This window comes from Podarcis tiliguerta (assembly GCF_965153285.1).
Source record: "Podarcis tiliguerta genome assembly, chromosome: 5".
Classification (NCBI taxonomy): domain Eukaryota; kingdom Metazoa; phylum Chordata; class Lepidosauria; order Squamata; family Lacertidae; genus Podarcis; species Podarcis tiliguerta.
Genome location: NC_139538.1, coordinates 38,079,686 through 38,099,909, shown reverse-complemented (window position 1 = coordinate 38,099,909; position 20,224 = coordinate 38,079,686). Strand labels below are relative to the sequence as shown.

Sequence of the window (20,224 nt, the reverse complement as noted above, 5' to 3'; positions counted from 1 at the left end):
TGTTGCTGATCCAGCTAGTCCCCAAGTCCCTAGAGTACAGGGACAAATCTATGTGGCTTTCAGGTATTCTGAATTGTCATGTACAGCACTTGGAAGAATCCTGAATATGCCATCTAATCCTTTAATTTTTTTATCACTCCTCTCTAATCTCTACAGGTAGTAGCATAAGCTCCTTTAGGTCATTAATTATAAGGCACTGTTGACATGTATTTGAGTCTTCTAGATTAGTCCAGTCAACTTAGTCTCATACTGTGCAAAACTAATGTTTCTCCATAAAATTTGTATTGTAGAGTATATCTATCCCTGTCCACCAAAGGTAACTCTCCTTAAATGGTCTGTAATCGTCCTTAAAGGTAAAGGGACCCCTCACCATTAGGTCCGGTCGTGGCCGACTCTGGGGTTGCGACGCTCATCTCGCTTTGTTGGCCGAGGGAGCTGGTGTACAGCTTCTGGGTCATGTGGCCAGCATGACTAAGCTGCTTCTGCCGAACCAGAGCACCACACGGAAACGTGTTTACCTTCCCGCCAAAGCAGTACCTATTTATCAACTTGCACTTTGATGTGCTTTCGAACTGCTAGGTTGGCAGGAGCAGGGACCGAGGAATGGGAGCTCACCCCGTCGCGGGGATTTGAACCGCCGACCTTCTGATCAGCAAGTCCTAGGCTCTGTGGTTTAACCCACAGCGCCACCCGCATCTTAGTAATCGTCCTTGTTGCTGTTGTTTAGTCATTTAGTTGTGTCCGACTCTTCGTGACCCCATGGACCAGAGCACGCCAGGCACTCCTGTCTTCCACTGCCTCCCGCAGTTTGGTCAGACTCATGTTTGTAGCTTCGAGAACACTGTCCAACCATCTCACCCTCTGTCGTCCCCTTCTCCTTGTGCCCTCAATCTTTCCCAACACCAGGGTCTTTTCCAGGGAGTCTTCTCTTCTCATGAGGTGGCCAAAGTATTGGAGCCTCAGCTTCAGGATCTGTCCTTCCAGGGAGCACTCAGGGCTGATTTCCTTAAGAATGGAGAGGTTTGATCTTCTTGCAGTCCATGGGACTCTCAAGAGTCTCCTCCAGCACCATAATTCAAAAGCATCAATTCTTCGGCGATCAGCCTTCTTTATGGTCCAGCTCTCACTTCCATACATCACTACTGGGAAAACCACGGCTTTTACTATACGGACCTTCGTCCTTACTGTTGAATAAAACATTTTATTTCTGCATATTTTATTTTCATCCACTGGTTCATCCACTGGTTCTTACACTGCCTTTTCCTGCTACATTAAAAAGCCCAAGTGTTGACTTTAAATTTAAAACTGAGTTCAGCTCCCATGTGCTAAAAATGTAATCTCGCTGCATTGCTTTAAGCTTTTAGAACATATTTCAATAACATATTTGGGTGTGAGTTTTTTCCTGCAAGAGCTGCAGATTTAAAAAATGGAAAGCAGAGAGCTATAAAAAGTATGAGACAAGATTACTATAAAACTGTAAATAATGAAAATCCTGTTGACCTTTCTCTCCTGAGGCAATATGTCATCATGCTTTAATTAGATCTCATGCATGACCAAACCAAAAATTGTTTAGAAAAGAATTCTTATTGAATCAAGGAGTTCAGCAGGGAAATTCCATTCTCTTCACTGCATTCCTTTCAGTCGCTTGGAAGGATAGGAAAACCCTTTTGGGCAAAACAGATTCATCTCTAGGACAAGGTCTTTTAGGGAGCATTGTTAGGCTGGAACCTTGTAGTAAACCTTGTTGGGAAGCAACCTTGGAATCAACGAACTAAGAGAACCTTTGACAGGTAAGCTTACTGCATATCCAGAATGTGGGGGTTTGCACCACCCTCCACATAGTCTTCTGAATCTGCCCTGAGTGAATTTGGGGTTATCTGAGTTATGTGCTGTTACTTCAGTCGCAGAGAAATATTTATGTGAACAAACACTTGACTATATTTAGAAGATATAGATCTCTCTGTTTCTCATGCACTAGCAGTTTGATTAGATAAGAGGTTGTATGTTTTTATCGCAGCCAGAGAAGTCAATAGCTATTAACCAAACATTTCCCCTTATCTGCCCCTCCCCTCCTGGCATTGGTGTGTGTAGTAGTTTTTCAGTTTGTTTTCACTGAAGTTGATTAACATCGGCTTGCAATACTTTTTACAGGATCCAGTCTATGGAAGAGGAAAACTGGGAGAAATTCAGGGTCTTGTTCTGGGCATGCTAGACAGCTTTAATTATGAACAAGTAAGTAAAATGGGCTTTTTCTTCCTACTAAGGTAAAGCGATCTTGCCTAAAAATTGAAGGGCTTTTTGTCTAATGGAAGAGAAATTGAGTGCTGTTATCCACATTATCCCCTTTGTGTTAATTAACCAAACAGTTAATTGCCTATTAAACGAATCTTCCACCAGGTATGATGAAAGCATGTGTTAACAAGCAAGTTTTTGTTGTCTTGGACATGACAGTACCTGTAGGTTATCAGATACCCTATGAAGCTTCCTTTATACTAACTTAGACTACTGGTCTATCTAACTCGGCACTGTCTGCTGACTGGTAGAAGCTGCCTAGGATCTCAAGCAGAGGTCTATCCCTCACTTCATGTTTGCTTTTTATTTACCTTAAGGCCTCTGTAGACAATGTGCAGTGCAACAAATCTACCGTTCTTGCTAAACAGCTGCCTTGGGGATGGTAGGATTGTTTCTTCTGGACATGATCATGCTCTCTGAAGGAGCAGGTTCACAGCACAGGTGTGCTTCTGTTGCTTGCTTTCCTTCCAGGTGAGGTGGTGGTAGCAGTGAGGAGTACATCTTGCCACCTTGGGCTGAGGAGTTACCTTTGAATATTTCTCTCACCAGAATTTTGCCACTAATTTCCCCTGCTTTGATGAGCTCATCGTTCAATTTCCCCCACTAAGTGGGGAGCTGCATTTTGAAATTTTATCTAATGCAGTTTATTTGTGTTTATTGTTTATTAAATTCATACCTAGTCCTTCCTCCCTGAAGGGTGCTCAGGGCAGCTAACAATATGAAATCCAACCAAATTCAATATACAATAATTAAAATGGCAGTTATAAAAGATCAGATCCCCACTTACTGAAGGCCCCTGCTTGTGCCATCACATGAGAAATTCTGTTCTGTTTTACCACACTTAGAGCAAATCTAAGCATATCTTTCTAGTTTTTTGAGCCCATTTCTTTGGTCAGAAACCATCTTCCCTCTATGACCGTGATAGTATGGAAACTTGCTTTTTTTTCTTTTTCAGATGAGTAGATTGTTTACTGGTAGTTGCTATTTATACCTTAGCCTTTTGATCCCTGGATGTATTCTCAATAGGAGAGTCTTGTAGCCATTTTTGAGCCCAGAATAGAACGAAGAAAAGCTCACTCCTCGCTTCCCTTGCAGTCATGTTTTCCCTTGGGAGCTTTAGGCTTCTCCTCTCATTCTCAAAGTAGCAAGACAGTTCTTAATTGTGATTTCCAGGTATGATGCACAAAACCACCTTTGTAGCTTGCTCTGAAGAAGGGGAAGAGGCACAGAGAGAAATGGCACTAACTCATCAGCAGACGCAGCCCCTCTGGGCATGAGGAGGTGTGAGGAATTTATTTAATTTCCTCGCTGGGAATTTGCTTTCATGAGCCATCGGAAGGCATACTTCAGTACCATTTAAAGTTCTGTAGCTGGGAGTCTTCTCTGCCATATTCAACTCTTGCATTGCTCTGGCATTTAATTAGGAATTTGCTTAGGGTGCCTCCATATTGCTTTCTTCCAGTGATGCTGGTACTAAGCTGGAAGTCTGAGAAAGTTGCTGGCTAGGAGACTGAGTGGAGGTGCCACCCCCCAGTGCTGCTGTTGTGCATACACACTTCTGTGTAGGATAGGTGTGTCTGCGTGTGAGCCAACCCCAATAGCACTATACATAAATCACAGGAATGTATGAAACAAATAACTATCACACAAACATATTCTAGTTTTGCATGGGATGGGGCAGTCATCTTCAAAAAGCTGCATTGCATGGGTTGGATTACATGACCCTTGGGGTCCCTTTCACAATTTTATGATTGTATGGTGAGTGTAAGCATTAACTAGGTCATACCCATACCCCACACATTTAGAGCGCATGGCTGCCCTCAAAGGAATCCTACATGGCGTGTTACAATTCAGTGTTGTAAGTCAACTGTACCCTCATTCACATAGATGAAACAAGCTGTCTCCAAAAGTTAAAAAGATTGAGATGGAGGCGGAGGGGTGATGGAGAGAAGCCTGAATGAGAGGAGGGGGAAGGAGGTGGGGAACAGCCTGCCTGGTTGGACCTGGTTGCCAAACCATGGTTTGGGTATCAGGGAGTGTCATCTATGCACCTGGCGGATGTGGTTGCAAGGATAAATGTGGATAATCCCATGCACGCCGCCTGAACTTCTATGGGGAAGGGTAGCATGCAAGTTTGACAGATAAACATTTGTATCCTCAATATGATAGCCCTAACCACACAAAGTTCTACAATTGGAGCCCATCCAGTACAATGGGGTGTTGCACATGATGCAGACATATTGTAAGTGGCTGGTGGTGGTGTTATGTCATTTAAACATTATGTGTGTTTGTTTTAGAGTATCACTTTGATGGGTCCAATTTATGCTTGAGCTCTGTTGTAAGCCCAAACACCTTCTCATTAGCATAAGAATAGCTTGTTTTTCTCTCCACTTTACACAAAAACGAAATTGGTTTAGCCCGAAGGCTCAAAATGTGCGAGCTAGGAAGACACCATTCTATTGGATAAGCTCCAATTACAGCACTATAGACTGACCTGTTATAAAATGGCCACACAGTGACATTTGACAGCATATATTATGTATAAAATAGCAGGATCTGTCATTAAGATACCTAAAAGTGTTGTTTCTCATTTAATCTCTATGAGATGTTTTTGCCACATGCAGAATTTATGGAGCATGGCTAACAGGTTAAGTGATGTCTTTCTCGTATTGTCCTTGTGCTTGATCAGACTCTCTTGGAGACTACAACCAACCTACTCAACCATGACCTCCACTGGTCCTTACGTAATTTGAAAGCATCTGTGACTAGAGGGCTGAACCCCAAGCAAGATTACTGTTGTATTTGTCTACAGCAGTACAAGAGAAGACAAGAGACTGCTGACCAAATCATAGTCTTCAGGTAACTGTTGAGAAAAGGCAATAAGAGGTCCTGAAGTTTAATATAGTTAAGATACATAGAGCTGGTTGTTGTCTTGCTGCACTGTGAGGGGGCCTCATTTAATGGGCTCTGTATGCCTTCAGGGTTTGTATTTTTTATTTATTTTTAAATTTTACATCCCACTTTTCATCATGTTGATCTTAAAGCGGCTTACAACAATAAAACATACAATATAGAAAATTTAAAACATTGATTAAGCTTCCAGAATTCTAATCTCAAGAATTTAAAATCCCCCCGAATGTAAAACTTATGAGACTTTTAGCCAACAGAAACAAGTATTTCTGAAGGGCTTTTATAGATGACTGAGACTAATTTCTCTTTAATCGTTAGGTGGTCATTTGGCAAATAGAGATCCAGAAAATGTTTGTGACAGAGAATAAATGGACAAAAGTATGCTTACTCCACTATATTAAAAGGGTCTTCTTACTCTGTGTTTTGGATTGCAGGATTAATGTCTTTTAAAATACGTTTGTTTCTCTTGACAGTAGTGTGACATTTGGTTTACTGGAACCTATTTAGAATTAATTTTACAAAACAAATGTGCTCTGGTGTGCAGAGCATCTAGTTAATATATGTGTGCAATTAAATTTCTTTCTTTTTTTTGTAACAGCTGTGGCCACTTGTACCATTCTCTCTGCCTCCTGAGTAAAGAGTGTGGCACTGAAACAGACGGTCAGATGAGATGGACTTGTTTTAAATGCAATGCAAGTAACAAAGGAGGAAAACTAAGCGGTGCTTGCTTAGAAATGAAGAAGGGAACTCCTGTATCTCTGGCACAGGTAAGATTTGCAGAAGTGAACCTTTCCTAGAAGGCTGAAGTTATACCTGAGTTTAGGAGCACCTCAGTAAAATGAAGCTTCTTTTGTCTACACTTCCATCATTCAAGAAGCTTTTGGTGTGGCTTGATAAGTTCCTGCCGTGTTTGAATTGAAGGTTTTTTTAAAAAATGGGACATGCATTTATTTATGGAACAATGAAAGGCAAATGATGGCTTCTTGCCATGTGCTGTATGAGTGCTTTCCACACGTGCTAGCAACCTAAAAGTCTTCCATGCGTCGTAGTAGACAAGGCATTCGTTCAAATTGTAGGCACACATGAAAATAAATACTGGGGAGCAGCAGGAATCATTATGTGCACTGAACCCTCAACTGCCACTTTGGTGTGTTTTGAGGTCTGCAACTGCTGTTCTTGCTCCTCTGGCCAAGAATCAGTGTCTGAGATGAGGTTGTGGAAGTGATTTTGAAGCTCTGGAGACAGCATGGCTTCTGACAGTCCTGCTTTTTTGTATAACATTCCTCCAGAGGTGGTCAAGAGGTGGTGGACCATCCTTCTTGGAGGGATTTAAGCATATGTTGAATGGCTATCTGTCATGTATGATTTACTTGAGGTTCCTGCATTGCAGGGGGTTGGACTAGATGACCCTCGAGCTCCTTTCAACTCTGTGATTTTATATGTGGGTCAAGTTAAAGTGGATTCTGTGCATACTCATGTCTGAATTACTCCAAGTGGAGAGAAATCCTTCCCGCAGTGCAGTTTTCATCATGGATTATTTGTGTGTGAAAGAGCACAACATCCTTATTGAAAAATTAAAATGTAGAAAATGCTTTTTAGATACAGTGCTTCTACTAAATGCCTCCCAAAATTGCATTTGGCATTTTTTTTTATCACAATGCTGACTCATGTTCAGTTTGCAAGCTGCTTAATGATAATTCAGAAGCTTTAAGTAATCCAGCTGCTAAAGCAAAGTAGTAGAAAATCCTGATTTTAGAGTATAAATGTTGTACGCTTGAATTGGATGAGAGAGGACTAATATACAATGCAGCCAGAGGATGGTTGCAGTGGGAGTCGATGTTTGTAGCTATTGTAAGGAATGCCTGATGTATCTATCCAACAAGATCTCATGGCCTCGGGATTTGACGGCACTCTGTTTCCACAACAACTTGAACAGAGAACAGATTTGCATTGAATTAAGTGTCCTGACCAATGATTCTTCTAGTGACTTCATTGCTTTACTCCATTTACATTGAAGTACAAGTAATTCAAATAACACTCTAATGGTCAAATAACTTCCTTCCAATGAGCTATTTGTTTGTAGCATGCATCTTAAGCTGCCAGCTTTAAAATTAATGCACTTCAGCTGTTAGAAACTGGAGAACATGGTGGACACTTGAAAGTCCTCCAGCAGTCTAAGATAATACTATTTGCTGTAGTAGGTCCCCTACAACATAGTACAGTGCTTCAAACCCTTCGTTGTTTGGGCTTAGTGAATTCTATGTATAATCCTGCTATATTTTCCTTCTGTTGTCATTCTATCAGATACCTTTCTATGGATTATGGGCTTCCCAAAGGCCACTATGGGAACAAAATGCTGCACTAGATAGGTCTTTGGTCTGATCCATCAGGGCTTCTTTTTATACTTAAAATATGTTTGTTCATGGTCAAATAGAGGGCACTCTTGGACTACCTGTAAAGTTCCGAGTTTGGGTGTTATATTTTCTTTAGAATGCTTTGAGCAAAAATGCATTAGTGCTGGGAAATGCCACCAAGCATCTGGAGTATATTTCTTAGTACCATTTCTGCTCCTCTGAAACGGACTGTCAGCTTGAATTTTGAAGTAGTGTTGAGATTTATATGTGAACTGACAGCAACCCAACACACTCTATTCTTTATCTCTCCCTCCCTCTCTCCTGTGAGCATCCTTTTCATCAGCCATATTGAAAAACAATGGGTATGCCAGGAAATGGGTGGTTTAAAGAAATGGGTGTATGAACATTCAGTGGCTTTAAGGACTCAGCGTTTTAAGTGTATTTCTAAAGCTCGCATTCCATTCCTAAGAGGTTGTCCCCAACTTAATTCCTAGGGCAGTTTTCTCCCGATCACTTGGCTGGGATGTGATGCGGCTTTTGTTCTTGAAAATAACCGTAACTGGACTTTGTAACAGGCGCAAGTGTACTAGCATTGCCCACCCTTCCTCTCCAGCTCAAGTGAGGAAGGGCAGAGTAAAGATAGAAAAGCAGACTGAGTTTGTAGCAGGTTGCTCCAGGCAGGAGCTGCGCACAGCCAGGAACCGCCAGCAGGAACAATTTTGGAAATGACAGATGGCAGCACAGACCATTTCAGCCCAAGGCAACTTAGCCAGCAGCATAAATCTCTGTTGGGGGTACAGGAGGCAGCCTCCCTCTAAACACACTTACTTATCTAGAAGAGGATAATGCTTACCTAGTCTTTATGGACTGATTGTACAGGCTAATAGTGAGGCAGCTTCCCCAATAATTCCCTTAGAGTGACTGGAGGCCACCAATGGTGACTTATTGCAGTGGTCTTTCTGTCTCTCTTCTTAGGCGTCTTAATCTGTGCTTTGTGTGCATGTTAGAACATTTATTTCAACCTAGTTACTGATCCTAGTAATTGAAGGTAACTGCCACTTTCTGAAGAGGATATACCAGAGGCTGAGACAGAAAAAAACATAAAGGCATGAGAAACTTTGCTAGTTCTCTGTGCTTTTCTGGGGCCTTTGATTGTTAATTTAAGCCAGATCTTCTTGGGCTTTATGTGAAAGTGCCTTCTTTTTTAAAGGAGCCTTTGGAGAGTTTTCCAGATTAAACCGAAGTATAAGTTTGTCAATGCAATGACAGATGTTGCCTTGAGTATAAATTCCAGGCCTTTCATCTGTCACTGTGTCTGCCATTTATCTGCAGTTTGCCAAATAACATTGTGTTTTTTTCAACTCTGCCATTGATCTTTATGGAATTGACATGACTCTAGGTTGAAATAATTTTTTGTTTGCCTTTGCAATCTTGACTTGAAGAAGATCACTGTGTATGTATATACACCTTTGCTGAAGGCAAGAGTTCACTTGGATATATATTTTTTAATATGTAAGCTTGACTGTCTTGGTATTTATTTGACTGAAATACATTTTATGTGGCTGTTGGTTCATTACTCACCTACACTGATGTATAGTGGTTGTACAAAGGTAAGAACTACTTCATATTTGGCCAATAAGTCCTGCAGTTTAAGACTGAAACATAAGTCCTGCAGAAAATTCTGTAGAATACATAAGATTGTAAAGTCTCATGCATGTGAGCTGCCACTCCATTCATATATGAAACATACAGTCAGTCATAGGTTCCCATCATGTGATAATAGGGCACATATTCTTCACATCTTGGAATCAATGTATAAAATCATCAGTGTGCAACCCTTCCTTAATGGTGTGTGAAGAAACAAAATCCTGCAGCCACTCTGCTCACTCTACACAGTGTGGTTGAGAAAACAAAAATGAATGAAAGGGGAGAGAAGATACTGGAGCTGAAATGAGACATTGGCTGTAATCCTCTGCATAGTTATCTGGGAGTAAGTCCCATTGAACCCAGTGGGATTTATTTCCAAGTAAGCATACATAAGATTGCACTGTTTCTCACATAACCAGGAAATGGGAACACGGAGGAACAGCTACTATTCCCAGCTTGATCTCTGGCATTTGCTATTAAGAAAAGCTGGTAGCTGTACTGGGAAAATGTTTTCCTGACAGACTAGTGAGCTAGTTTGAACCTGCTGCTTGTCAGGATGATTGACTTCTGGGCTTCAGGATGATTGATGTGACTCTGTAGACCATTTCTTGTTCTCACTACTAGAATTGTGTAGTGTAACATCTAGCTCTAGTTACTTAAACCTGTTCGCATAATAACACAGGCAAGTAATCCTTATTTTAGCCTTACTGCTTATTGTATTTCTTTAAAAGGCAAATAGAAACTAGAAACTAGATGTGTACTGCAGGATACTACTACTACTACTACTACTACTACTAATTTATTATTTATACCCCACCCATCTGGCTGGGTCCCCCCAGCCACTCTGGGCGGCTTCCAACAAAACACTAAAATACAATAACCTATTAAACATTAAAAGCTTTCCTAAACAGGGCTGCCTTTAGGTGTCTTCTAAAAGTTTGGTAGTTATTTTTCTCTTTGACATCTGCTGGGAGGGTGTTCCACAGGGCAGGCGCTACTACCGAGAAGGCCCTGTAACTTGGCTTCTCGCAGTGAGGGAACTGCCAGGAGGCCCTTGGCGCTGGACCTCAGTGTCCGGGCAGAACGATGGAGGTGGTCCTTCAGGTATACTGGACCGAGGCCGTTTAGGGCTTTAAAGGTCAGCACCAACACTTTGAATTGTGCTCGGAAATGTACTGGGAGCCACAAAGAAGTGTTCACATCTTTTGAGATTTGCATATACTTGTAGGATTAGAAATTCTTATCTCTAACAGATTCTTTGAATCTAGACTCTAGAAACATTGAGGCGGGAACTTCTGTTTCAAGGATTACATGTCACATTTGCGAGATTCCAAACGAACAAATAAAACCTCTTTAGAATGACTTACAAAAAGGGCTGCTAAGTCACTTTTGCAAATAGGATGTAATCCAATTCAGCCTGATTCTGAGCAAGCTAATATATCTGCATCACCTGTTGTTAGCTGCTTAGCTGGCTCCTTGCGTTTGAAGTGAAAACTGCAGCCTAATGTATGCATGCAGGTTTCGGCATTTATACTCTGTGTAATGACACAGATGTCAGATTGGCTAAGAGATTTCCAGCAGCATTGAATAAAAAGCTTTCGTTTAGTTAAAAGGAAGAAAATGCCCTGCAGTGCTCGTTTCCATGACAACAGGAAAATTGCCCGCAATATATCAGCTCATCAGCCCCAAGAACAATCTGATTGATGGTTACACACAAGTAAGAAACAGCAAAGGGGAGATAGTTATGTTACATTTTCTTGTCTTTGGATAAGAACAAATTACCTTCCACTTCTGTGTATGTGTTTGTTGCAGGTCTCTAAAGAGAGACAATAGATCACATAGCAGCAGTAGATTTGTAGTTGTTAGTATCTGTGATTTGGAAAGCTACTGGCACATGGAGAGTTAATGTGTAGTACAAATTCTTATTCACTCTCCATTTTTAAAAAATTGTGGAAAATGGACCTGGAGAGTTGTGAAAGTAAATGTCAGCAAATAAGCCCTTGATAGTTCTTTTTATGTTGAATTCTTTATTTTAACTATTTTAAAAAGATCAAGCAGAGCCTTCAAGATTGCTCAAAAGAAAGTCCTTATTCATATTCACAATACACTAAACTGAAATAAAAGAGAAGGGAGAGGGGAGAAAATACATAAGACATAGAACAGTTGAGTCCCAATACTTGATCATAATTTTGTTAGTCAGTATTATAATATTGATAATCTGTGGATATAAATCTTAACTGGAATTGCTCTGTTAAATGATGGGTTGGATCCAGAAAAGAATAGCTTATTCCGCTTGTACAGTGGAGCTTTGCCTGGTCTCCCCCTTCAGCCACTTGTTCTCCCCTAAAAGCTGTTCTTGAGGGTCAAGACAATGTGGGATGCGATGAGCAGGGGGGGTTTGCAGCAGGATGGAGGGAGGAATCAGCAGCAACTGGGGATTGTCTTATGCAAAAGGAAGTGCCTTTGTGCTCTGACAAGGAACCTTTTGCACCAAACCAGTAAATTTCTCCCAGTCATCCTGAAATTGCAGCCTGATTTTTAAATGTTCTTTTTCCTTTAAAATTGTACATAATTTTCACGTTAAGGTTGCAACCTCTGTGCACACTTTTTCTGGAGGAAAACTCCATTCAGCAGTGGATTCACTTCTGAGTAAGCACATGCACAGGACAGGACAGGACAGGACGAGTAGCTCAACAATACCGTGTTTTATTCTGTAAGATCAGGCATAGGCAAACTCGGCCCTCCATATGTTTTGGGACTACAGCTCCCATCACCACTGACCACTGGTCCTGTTAGCTAGGGATGATGGGATTTGGAGTCCCAAAACATCTGGAGGGAGGGCCAAGTTTGCCTCTGCCTGTGTAAGATGAAGCTCTTCCTTCAATCTTGATGAGTTCTTGGATCTTCTCTTGATGATGTTAATCAAATGCAACACTCTTTCTTCCTGCTTCAACCTGGGCAATTGAGTTCCCTGGTATTGGCCAAGCCACTAAGTTGTGGAATTCCCTCCCCAAAGGTACACCTGGCAACTTCAGTGTGCAGCTTTCTGCAAATGCTGAAGATGCACATTTTTACCCTGGCCTTTGACATGCGTATTGAAATGTGTATTTTTAGGACACGTCCTATTCCTGTGACTATTATGTTTTAACTTTTTAATGCTGAATTTTAAATTGTTGTAACCTGCCCTGGGACCTGCTGGTAAAGAGTGATTAGTCAAAGCAGTAGTAATTCACTCAGTCTCCATCCCCAATTCCAAATCAGGAATAATAATGAGTTTCCCAACAAGAATGTTGTGAATATATAAAAGATTTTGTTTGTTGTTTTGTCGTGTCCAACTCTTCGTGACCCCATGGACCAGAGCACGCCAGACACTCCTGTCTTCCACTGCCTCCCGCAGTTTGGTCAGACTCATGCTGGTAGCTTCGAGAACACTGTCCAACCATCTCGTCCTCCGTCGTCCCCTTCTCCTTGTGCCCTCCATCTTTCCCAACATCAGGGTCTTTTCCAGGGAGTCTTCTCGTCTCATGAGGTGTCCAAAGTATTGGAGCCTCAGCTTCAGGATCTGTCCTTCCAGTGACCACTCGGGTCTGATTTCCTTAAGAATGGATAGGTTTGATCTTCTTGCAGTCCATGGGACTCTCAAGAGTCTCCTCCAGCACCATAATTCAAAAGCGTCAATTCTTCAGCGATCAGCCTTCTTTATGGTCCAGCTCACACTTCCATACATCACTACTGGGAAAACCATAGCTTTAACTATGCAGACCTTTGTTGGCAAGGTGATGTCTGCTTTTTAAGATGCTGTCTAGGTTTGTCATCACTTTTCTCCCAAGGAGCAGGCGTCTTTTAATTTCGTGACTGCTGTCACCATCTGCAGTGATCATGGAGTCCAAGAAAGTAAAATCTCTCACTGCCTCCATTTCTTCCCCTTCTATTTGCCAGATGCCTGTTGTTTTTGTCCATGGAGTTTTGTTGGTGGCTTGCTCCAGGTGGATCACGTTTAGTCAAAACTCTCCACTATGACCTGTCTGTCTTGGGTGGCCCTGCATGGCATAGGTCATAGCTTCTCTAGTTATTCAAGCCCCTTCGGCACGACAAGGCAGTGATCCATGAAGGAGATATAAAAGATAGGAAGCATAAAACACTAGGTACTGCTACATATGGCATATTGGAGCCTCTTAACTGTTGTTTTTTGGATGTGGTCCACCCAGTTACATAACAAGGGTGTCTAGCAAGCTGCTACATTCAGGAAGGCCTGGAGGAACCCATTTTTCCATTTCTAACACCCAGATGTTGTATAATTCCAGCTCTTGATATGACTCAGAAGGTTTCTTGGCTAGTGGCCAGTGAGGTTGGCCAGCTGCATTCCAGTCCACGCACATTATATATCCAGCTAAAAACAGCAAGTTGAGAATTTCCTAGAACAACAGCTTTTGTGCATCACTTGTATATCAGGCAAGCACAGTTCCTGTTCCTGCCCTTGCCTGTTCTGAGCATGAAATAAAAAGTGTTTAATGAAAATGAAATACTACAAGAATTGACTAGAATATATTTATTACTGCAGACATAAAATATCATTTTTCATAGTAACTTGCTTATCTTTTAGTTTAATGAGATATTCTCTGGCTTTGTTTAGGTCAAAATATAGGGCAAGGTGTCCTGAATTAACTATATTTGTTTGGTCCAGGGTCAAAGGTAGAAGCATGTTTTCTCCAACTTTCTGTAATTGAACTTCTCAGTTAGGTCTGATAAGACACTAGAGTGTAGAGGCCCTGGTTGATGTACATGTTTTGTGTTGGTGACATTGTAATACTTCTTCATAGACCAATTCTGAGGCCATCTTGGATCCACAGCAAGCTCAAGCTTTTGACCAGCTTTGTCGTCTTTACCGAGGAACATCAAGGGTAATATAATTTTATGTCTCATTTTTAATGAAGTAAAACTTGTACTAGTTTGGAGGTGTGTTCTCATATACCACAAGGATGATACCTGGGGAGGGAAGAAAGGGTATTATCCCCTTCAGGGGTAAAGTAAGTTCATCATACCCACTGGAAGTGTGTGTTTCTTTTGATTATTCAAAAGAGAGTCTAGTTTCCTCAAAGCACACCTTTCTTTCACAGCTGACTTTTGAAAAGAGCATTTCCCCTACTTTTATAACTCAGCTGGAGCATTTTATGTGATTTGGTCAATGCTGTCTCAGTAGATGAGGTTGTGACCTAGTAGTTTTTGATTAGCAACTTTTGCTATTTTTTATTTGTACTAAATTATTGTTTGCCCCTTTGAGTAGGCCAGTGCTTTTACTGCTCACATCCCTCTCTAATATATGTTCCTCACATGGTTTCCGTTACCTACACTATACCAAGTGGTGTTCTTTTGTTTTGTAGTTGGCTCTTCTGACTGAACTCTCACGGGACCGTGGTGGAGAAAAACATGGGGTCCTCCATATCTCCCAGGGTGATTCTGCACTGAATAGTGTCTTCCAGAATGAGACCTTCCAACTTCACCTCACTCCTCCTCCTCTAGTGGAAGACTAATCTCTATTTGATGGGGCTCCAGGGCATGAGAACAGCACCGTGAAAAGTACTTGACGGTACTCCTGATGGTGGAACAAGCTCCTGAGAACTTCACTTTGTATTTAGTAGATGAGAGGTTGCAACAATGCGGAAACTTTGTAAGGACCAGCTATTATTTTCCCTCTGTGACTTGCTTAACAAAGCAGAAGGGACATAAAAAATATCTCTCAGTCTTGTTTCCATTGGGCTTTGCTGAAAGCTATAAACTACTCTGTCAAACCTATGCTGTTCGTCACTGGAGCTGAACACAACAGTACTTGGGGCAGCTGCACTAAGCCCCAGGGATAAAGTGTCTGCAGCCAGAGCTTATTTAAATAATTGGAGTCTGTTCCCTTAGAGAAGAAAACCAAGGGAATACAACAAATGTCAGTCATCCAAAGTTGACATTTCTCTCATTTTAATTTAGAACAAGCTGTGAAACTCTACAGTCAGTATTCTAATAGGTAGCTGAATGCAGAGAACCCAACTTAAGCCAAGCGAGGCAGAACTGCCAAGGATGCCCCAATTGCATGATTTTTTCCTGAAATTGCTTTAGCTCTTCCTCTGATTCTAGCCATTGCAGTAAATCTCTGTTGGCCCTTGTGCTAGCGGCTCAAGAAGGTTTGCTGTGACAGATGCTATTCCAGGAAAGTGCCACTCATTAGCATCCTGAACCAGAAATTTTGCTAACCAAGCACATTATAATGTAGTACTCAGCCAACTTGAGAGTGGCAAATATTTGGTGCCAGCTTGTGTGTGTTGTAAGGCCTGCACTAGCTGTGTGCCAGCATTTCCACAGAGCTCTCACTGTTTCTAGCGTACCAAAAGAAAACAGCACATTCATCATTATGATGGCGGCTGCTGCTGCCGAGTTACCAAGCTGCATGGAAAGGACATCCTCTTTCATTGTATCCCACCCCACCCCTAGCTCATTTATCTATTATGAACTCTATACTGAATTAAAGGAAAGGCTTCAGATGGTGGTTTATGATTCCCACCCCACCCCTCTCCCGCTCTCGCTGTCTTCTGTGTAGATAGGGCATCATTAGCAGCCTGCAACAGGAATGGGTTTTAACATGAATTTAAGGTGATTTTTCCCTGGTCCTACAGGGTAAAGCATAAGCTTCCCACTAGTGTCTTGTTTAATGTCCTTACATCTCCAAAAGCTGATAGTTGGCAGTTTTCCTTTGTTTGTTTAAAGGGTTTCCCGTCTTTGTGATAACCTGTCCAAAGGGAGAACAAGTGCACATTAAAAAGCACATCAAGCAGTTTTTTCACGTGACCTGCTACTGACTGCCGTATCCAGAGGTTATTGCAGTGTGTATTGCGTTCCCTCATCTTTTCTCAGGATGCAAATGGTTCTCCACTATGCATTAATGAAATTGATGCACATATGGCTGCAGATTACTCATATGCTAGAGGTATGTACATCTGGAGTGCACAAATTGAGAAAAGGTTATATGCATACAATTTTATTTATTTAAAACATTCGTTGATGTGGGATTATTATGAAATGAGGCCTTGGGTACCCATTTTCTGATCTAATCCTCTTCAGTTAAAGCTTACCTATTTAAATGTTCAGCATCATCCTTGATTGCACCCTTGGTGGAAAGGGGGTTGTAATCATGCTGTGAATATATCATTCTTCTTGTGCAAGTATTCAGGTATAAATATGTATGAACACTTCTGCCTCCTCTTGAACTGATGCCTCTTAGTCCTGGCTTATGTTTGTCCATGCTATATAATCAAGCAAGATCTCTGGCACCTAGGTGACCACTGATTTTATGGTAAATGAATACCAACTCCTAGTAAACAGGTTTTCTTGATCTTAATCAAAATATGCTTACCATTCTAGTAAGAAATGCTTCTGCAGTAGGTAAGTTAAATAAAAGTGCCAGTATCAAATGCTATTATATAAATGTATGGTATGACCACACATTTGGTTGCCACATTTCAAAAAAGATATTGGAGAACTGGAAAAGGTTCAGAAAATACAACCAAAATGAGAAAGAGCTGATCAGCTCCCAAATTAGAGAATGTTACAGTGTTAGGTCTGTTTAATTTAGAACATGGGTAGGCAAACTAAGGCCCGGGGTCCAGATCCAGCCCAATCGCCTTCTAAATCCAGCTCGCGGATGGTCCAGGAATCAGTCTGTTTTTACATGAGTAGAATGTGTCCTTTTATTTAAAATACATCCCTAGGTTATTTGTGGGGCCTGTCTAGTGTTTTTACATGAGCAGAATGTGTGCTTTTATTTAAAATGCATCTCTGGGTTATTTGTGGGGCATAGGAATTCGTTCATTTCCCCCCCAAAAATATAGTCTGGCCCCCCACAAGGTCTGAGGGACAGTGGACCGGCCCCCTGCTGAAAAAGTTTGCTGACCTCTGGTTTAGAAGATAGGCAGTAAGGGGAAAACATAACAGAGGCTTATAAAATTATGCTTGGATAATAAGTGGATAGATAACCAGTTTTACTTGCGCCTTCATAATGCTAGAACCTGGATGTATGAAATGAAGCTGAATAGGACTGACAAAGGGAAATGCTTCTACACCACACTGTTAAAACTGTGCAGAAGATTCCTGCACTGCAGGGGGTTGGACTAGATAATCCTCGTGGACCCTTCCAACTCGATATGGTTGTATGAAAAGAGATTGTTGTGGGCTTCCCAAGACATATCTGGATGGCCACTGTACAAAGAAAGGATGCTAGATGAGATAGGCATTTAGTTTTACCTAGTAAGGGTCCACTTACATTCTTCTAGGGCAATGCTCATAAGCAGGACCCATTGAGTGGAATTCAGCACCAGGCTCTTCCAGTCCGATGGAGTGATCCCAGCTCTCCTATGCACTGTGCTCCCGCCCTGAGCCAATTTCAGGTGACGCACCAGGAGAGGAGAGGGGAAAAGCCCCGCTGCGCAAGCAGAAGTCCTTGTGCAAGGCTTCCACCAAATGAGCTCAATAGGCGAATCCTGCCCATTCAGTTCAATGGAGCTTTATCCCTGTTAAGGCATAGTAGTGTGATGTCTTAAATTTGTTAGTAGTCTTGTTCAACCAAGCACTTGGATCAGAACCAGCTGCCAAATATAATGTTGCTATTTGGAGACTGTGTAGCAGAAGGTTTAACAACTGGAGGCCCCTGGCCCACTAAGTGATGCCAACTGTTCTTTCAGTTGCAAGGCTAGATGCCAAAAGAACGGTGGAGGAAATGACAGTCGTGGCAACAGAATGTGCTGGCAGGGGAAGGATTTGAGGTGCTAGTCAACTACTTCTCTAAGCATCCTTCAAAAAATAGGCTTTGTTGTGTGTTCTTTGTGCCTCTTCTCCCCTGCCCCGGCAGCCAAGAGTTTGGCTTGATTACTGTCCCTTATAAGTGGGAATGTGCTTTATTTATTCATCCTTGGTGTAATGGAAGTTCAGGAGGAAGAGTGAGGATAGAGGGCAGGAGCGAGCCGACAGCATGAAATGGACAGCTTGCATACAAGAGAAGAGTGTTTTTAAGCAAAAGAATGGTTGAAATTTTTTATTGACGCTGGAAGTCCTTAGGGAAGCTCGCACTTCTCAGTGTTCACCTTTAAGCTGCAGACATTGACTCCAGATTTCATGCCCTGTTGGGCCAAACTGCACATGGGGAAGGTCTCTGCACCCTTCCTTAAAACTCTTCCCTATTGGGACTAGTTTTTAAGTCTTTCCCACTCTGAGCCTTTGCTATAGACTAACAGGCTAGCTTTGTCAGAATGTAACTACTATTTAAACTCATTCATATAAACACACACACACACACACACACAAAATTTATTATTACTATTACTGATCACTCTGTGTGTATTTCTGAAAGTGGAATAATGGCTTCCTTCCACTTATAATTCACAAGGATAGTCTATTCAGTTTCTGTAGCATTAACTCAAGTCTTTGATGCCTCTAGCAGTGCCAATCCCCTGCCTTTTAATCATTATAAATCATCTATTTTGACTAGTTCCTGAGCTTGTGGATTCTAATGCCTAAATCATGCTGAAAATACTTTATTGGTTTTACGTGTATAGAAGGAAGAGTAATCTGGCCTCTGTGTATATGCAATGCATGATTCTCATGTCCCCTCCTGTTTCCTGCCTTTACCAAGCCCCCTCCCCTGCTCTCTTTTAGCAGTCAGGTTGTCTTACCATTCCTCCAGTATTGTCTCTGAGAAAGTGCTGTTCACACTACTCATAACCACCCCCCCCAAAAAAGAACCAGGAGAAAAAGAACCTTTTTGCCAAATATGATCAAGCAATCCTGATTGTGTAGGATAGGCTGATTTGAATATGTTTTCGTTGTAGGATGTTCATCTTTGTTTAATGTCTAGCACTCTATTAACTGGCGGAATAAGCAAGAACTCATCTATCTTATTTCATTGTAAATGACTTGCAAAGAGGAAAGAGAAGGTTCTACTGATAAAAATAACTTTGCTAAGCTGCCCAAGGTCTTTGCTAATTGTGCTAGAGCAGGGCGCTTTCATATTCAGGATGTGGAAGCACAGTGAGCTAATAGAGAGCTAGGAGATTAGCCAATCCAATAGAGTATTAAGAATTCCACCAATTTTTAGATTTAAAAAGCCCTATTGAGACTGGCAGCAGCACAATACCCTTTTACCTTCTGTTGCATTTAGAAATCTAAAAAATGCCCTTTCTTGAGGCTGCAGCAAAGCAATTTCAGCCATGTCCCAAAGCAAATTTGTACATGAACACACAGTTATGACCTTCTGGCTACAATGTTTGGAATATAGATGGAGAAAAGACTTGTGTAGGCAGAAGTTGGGAAACATCTATGGTGTGGGAGACATCTATTTTATGTCATTCTCATTCACCCATTTCAGTTACAAGTGTTCAGATAAGTCAGTCAACTCTCAATTATCCTAATCTTATATTACCTTTGGTGTGGTATTTCTTTAAACTTTTCTGTATCAGCATGGGTTAGCAGTAGGATCTGTTTGCCACTGACTATACTCTGTTCTGTGATTGGTATAAGCAAATAAGTAATATGTCTTTGTGTCCTTGTACCCGTGGAGAAGAGTCATAATTCAAGTGATGAAGGATGCTCTATATACAGGTTCAATCCCCAAGCTGACCCAGTAAAATGTTCTGATGTCACAGTGACAATATTGCATGGTGTCCTATTTAAAAACAACAACTCTTAAGATGAGCTGCAATCTTTGCCCCATTTACAGAATTCATGATCAGGTCAAATCTACTATCAACTGCTTTCAAACTCAAGATGGGTATCTGTTAAACTGTTGCAAGACAGTCGGAAGTGAAATAAAGAAGACAAGAGGGGGCACATTCCTTAAACAGAAATGTTCAGTTTGTGGGGGGGGGGGGCAGAATTAATGGCCAGATGCTCAATGGAATATATTCTTGTTACTCAAGTCTTAATTGACTAACTTACAAGAAAGCAGAAAATGACGTTTGGTCAAAGAAGAAAGTATAAATTCTCTTCTC

General features: G+C 41.4%; 1 protein-coding gene across 8 annotated transcripts in view; it reads left to right on the top strand.

Annotated features, from left to right (window-relative positions):
• Positions 1 to 19,885, top strand: part of VPS8 (VPS8 subunit of CORVET complex) — an 88,585-nt gene extending 68,700 nt beyond the window's left edge. For 4 of the 8 annotated variants that reach the window (XM_083443178.1, XM_083443176.1, XM_083443179.1 and 1 more), the window contains 6 exons: positions 2,152 to 2,232; positions 4,982 to 5,151; positions 5,801 to 5,969; positions 10,810 to 10,920; positions 14,024 to 14,104; positions 14,585 to 19,885. In XM_083443178.1, coding sequence (XP_083299304.1) covers positions 2,152 to 2,232; positions 4,982 to 5,151; positions 5,801 to 5,969; positions 10,810 to 10,920; positions 14,024 to 14,104; positions 14,585 to 14,734 — 762 coding nt within the window. In that variant the 3' untranslated portion in view covers positions 14,735 to 19,885. The remainder of the gene's footprint in view (positions 1 to 2,151; positions 2,233 to 4,981; positions 5,152 to 5,800; positions 5,970 to 10,809; positions 10,921 to 14,023; positions 14,105 to 14,584) is intronic. The other 4 variants (XM_083443180.1, XM_083443182.1, XM_083443183.1 and 1 more) reach the window with 1 other exon arrangement.
• The last annotated feature ends 339 nt before the right edge of the window (positions 19,886 to 20,224 follow it).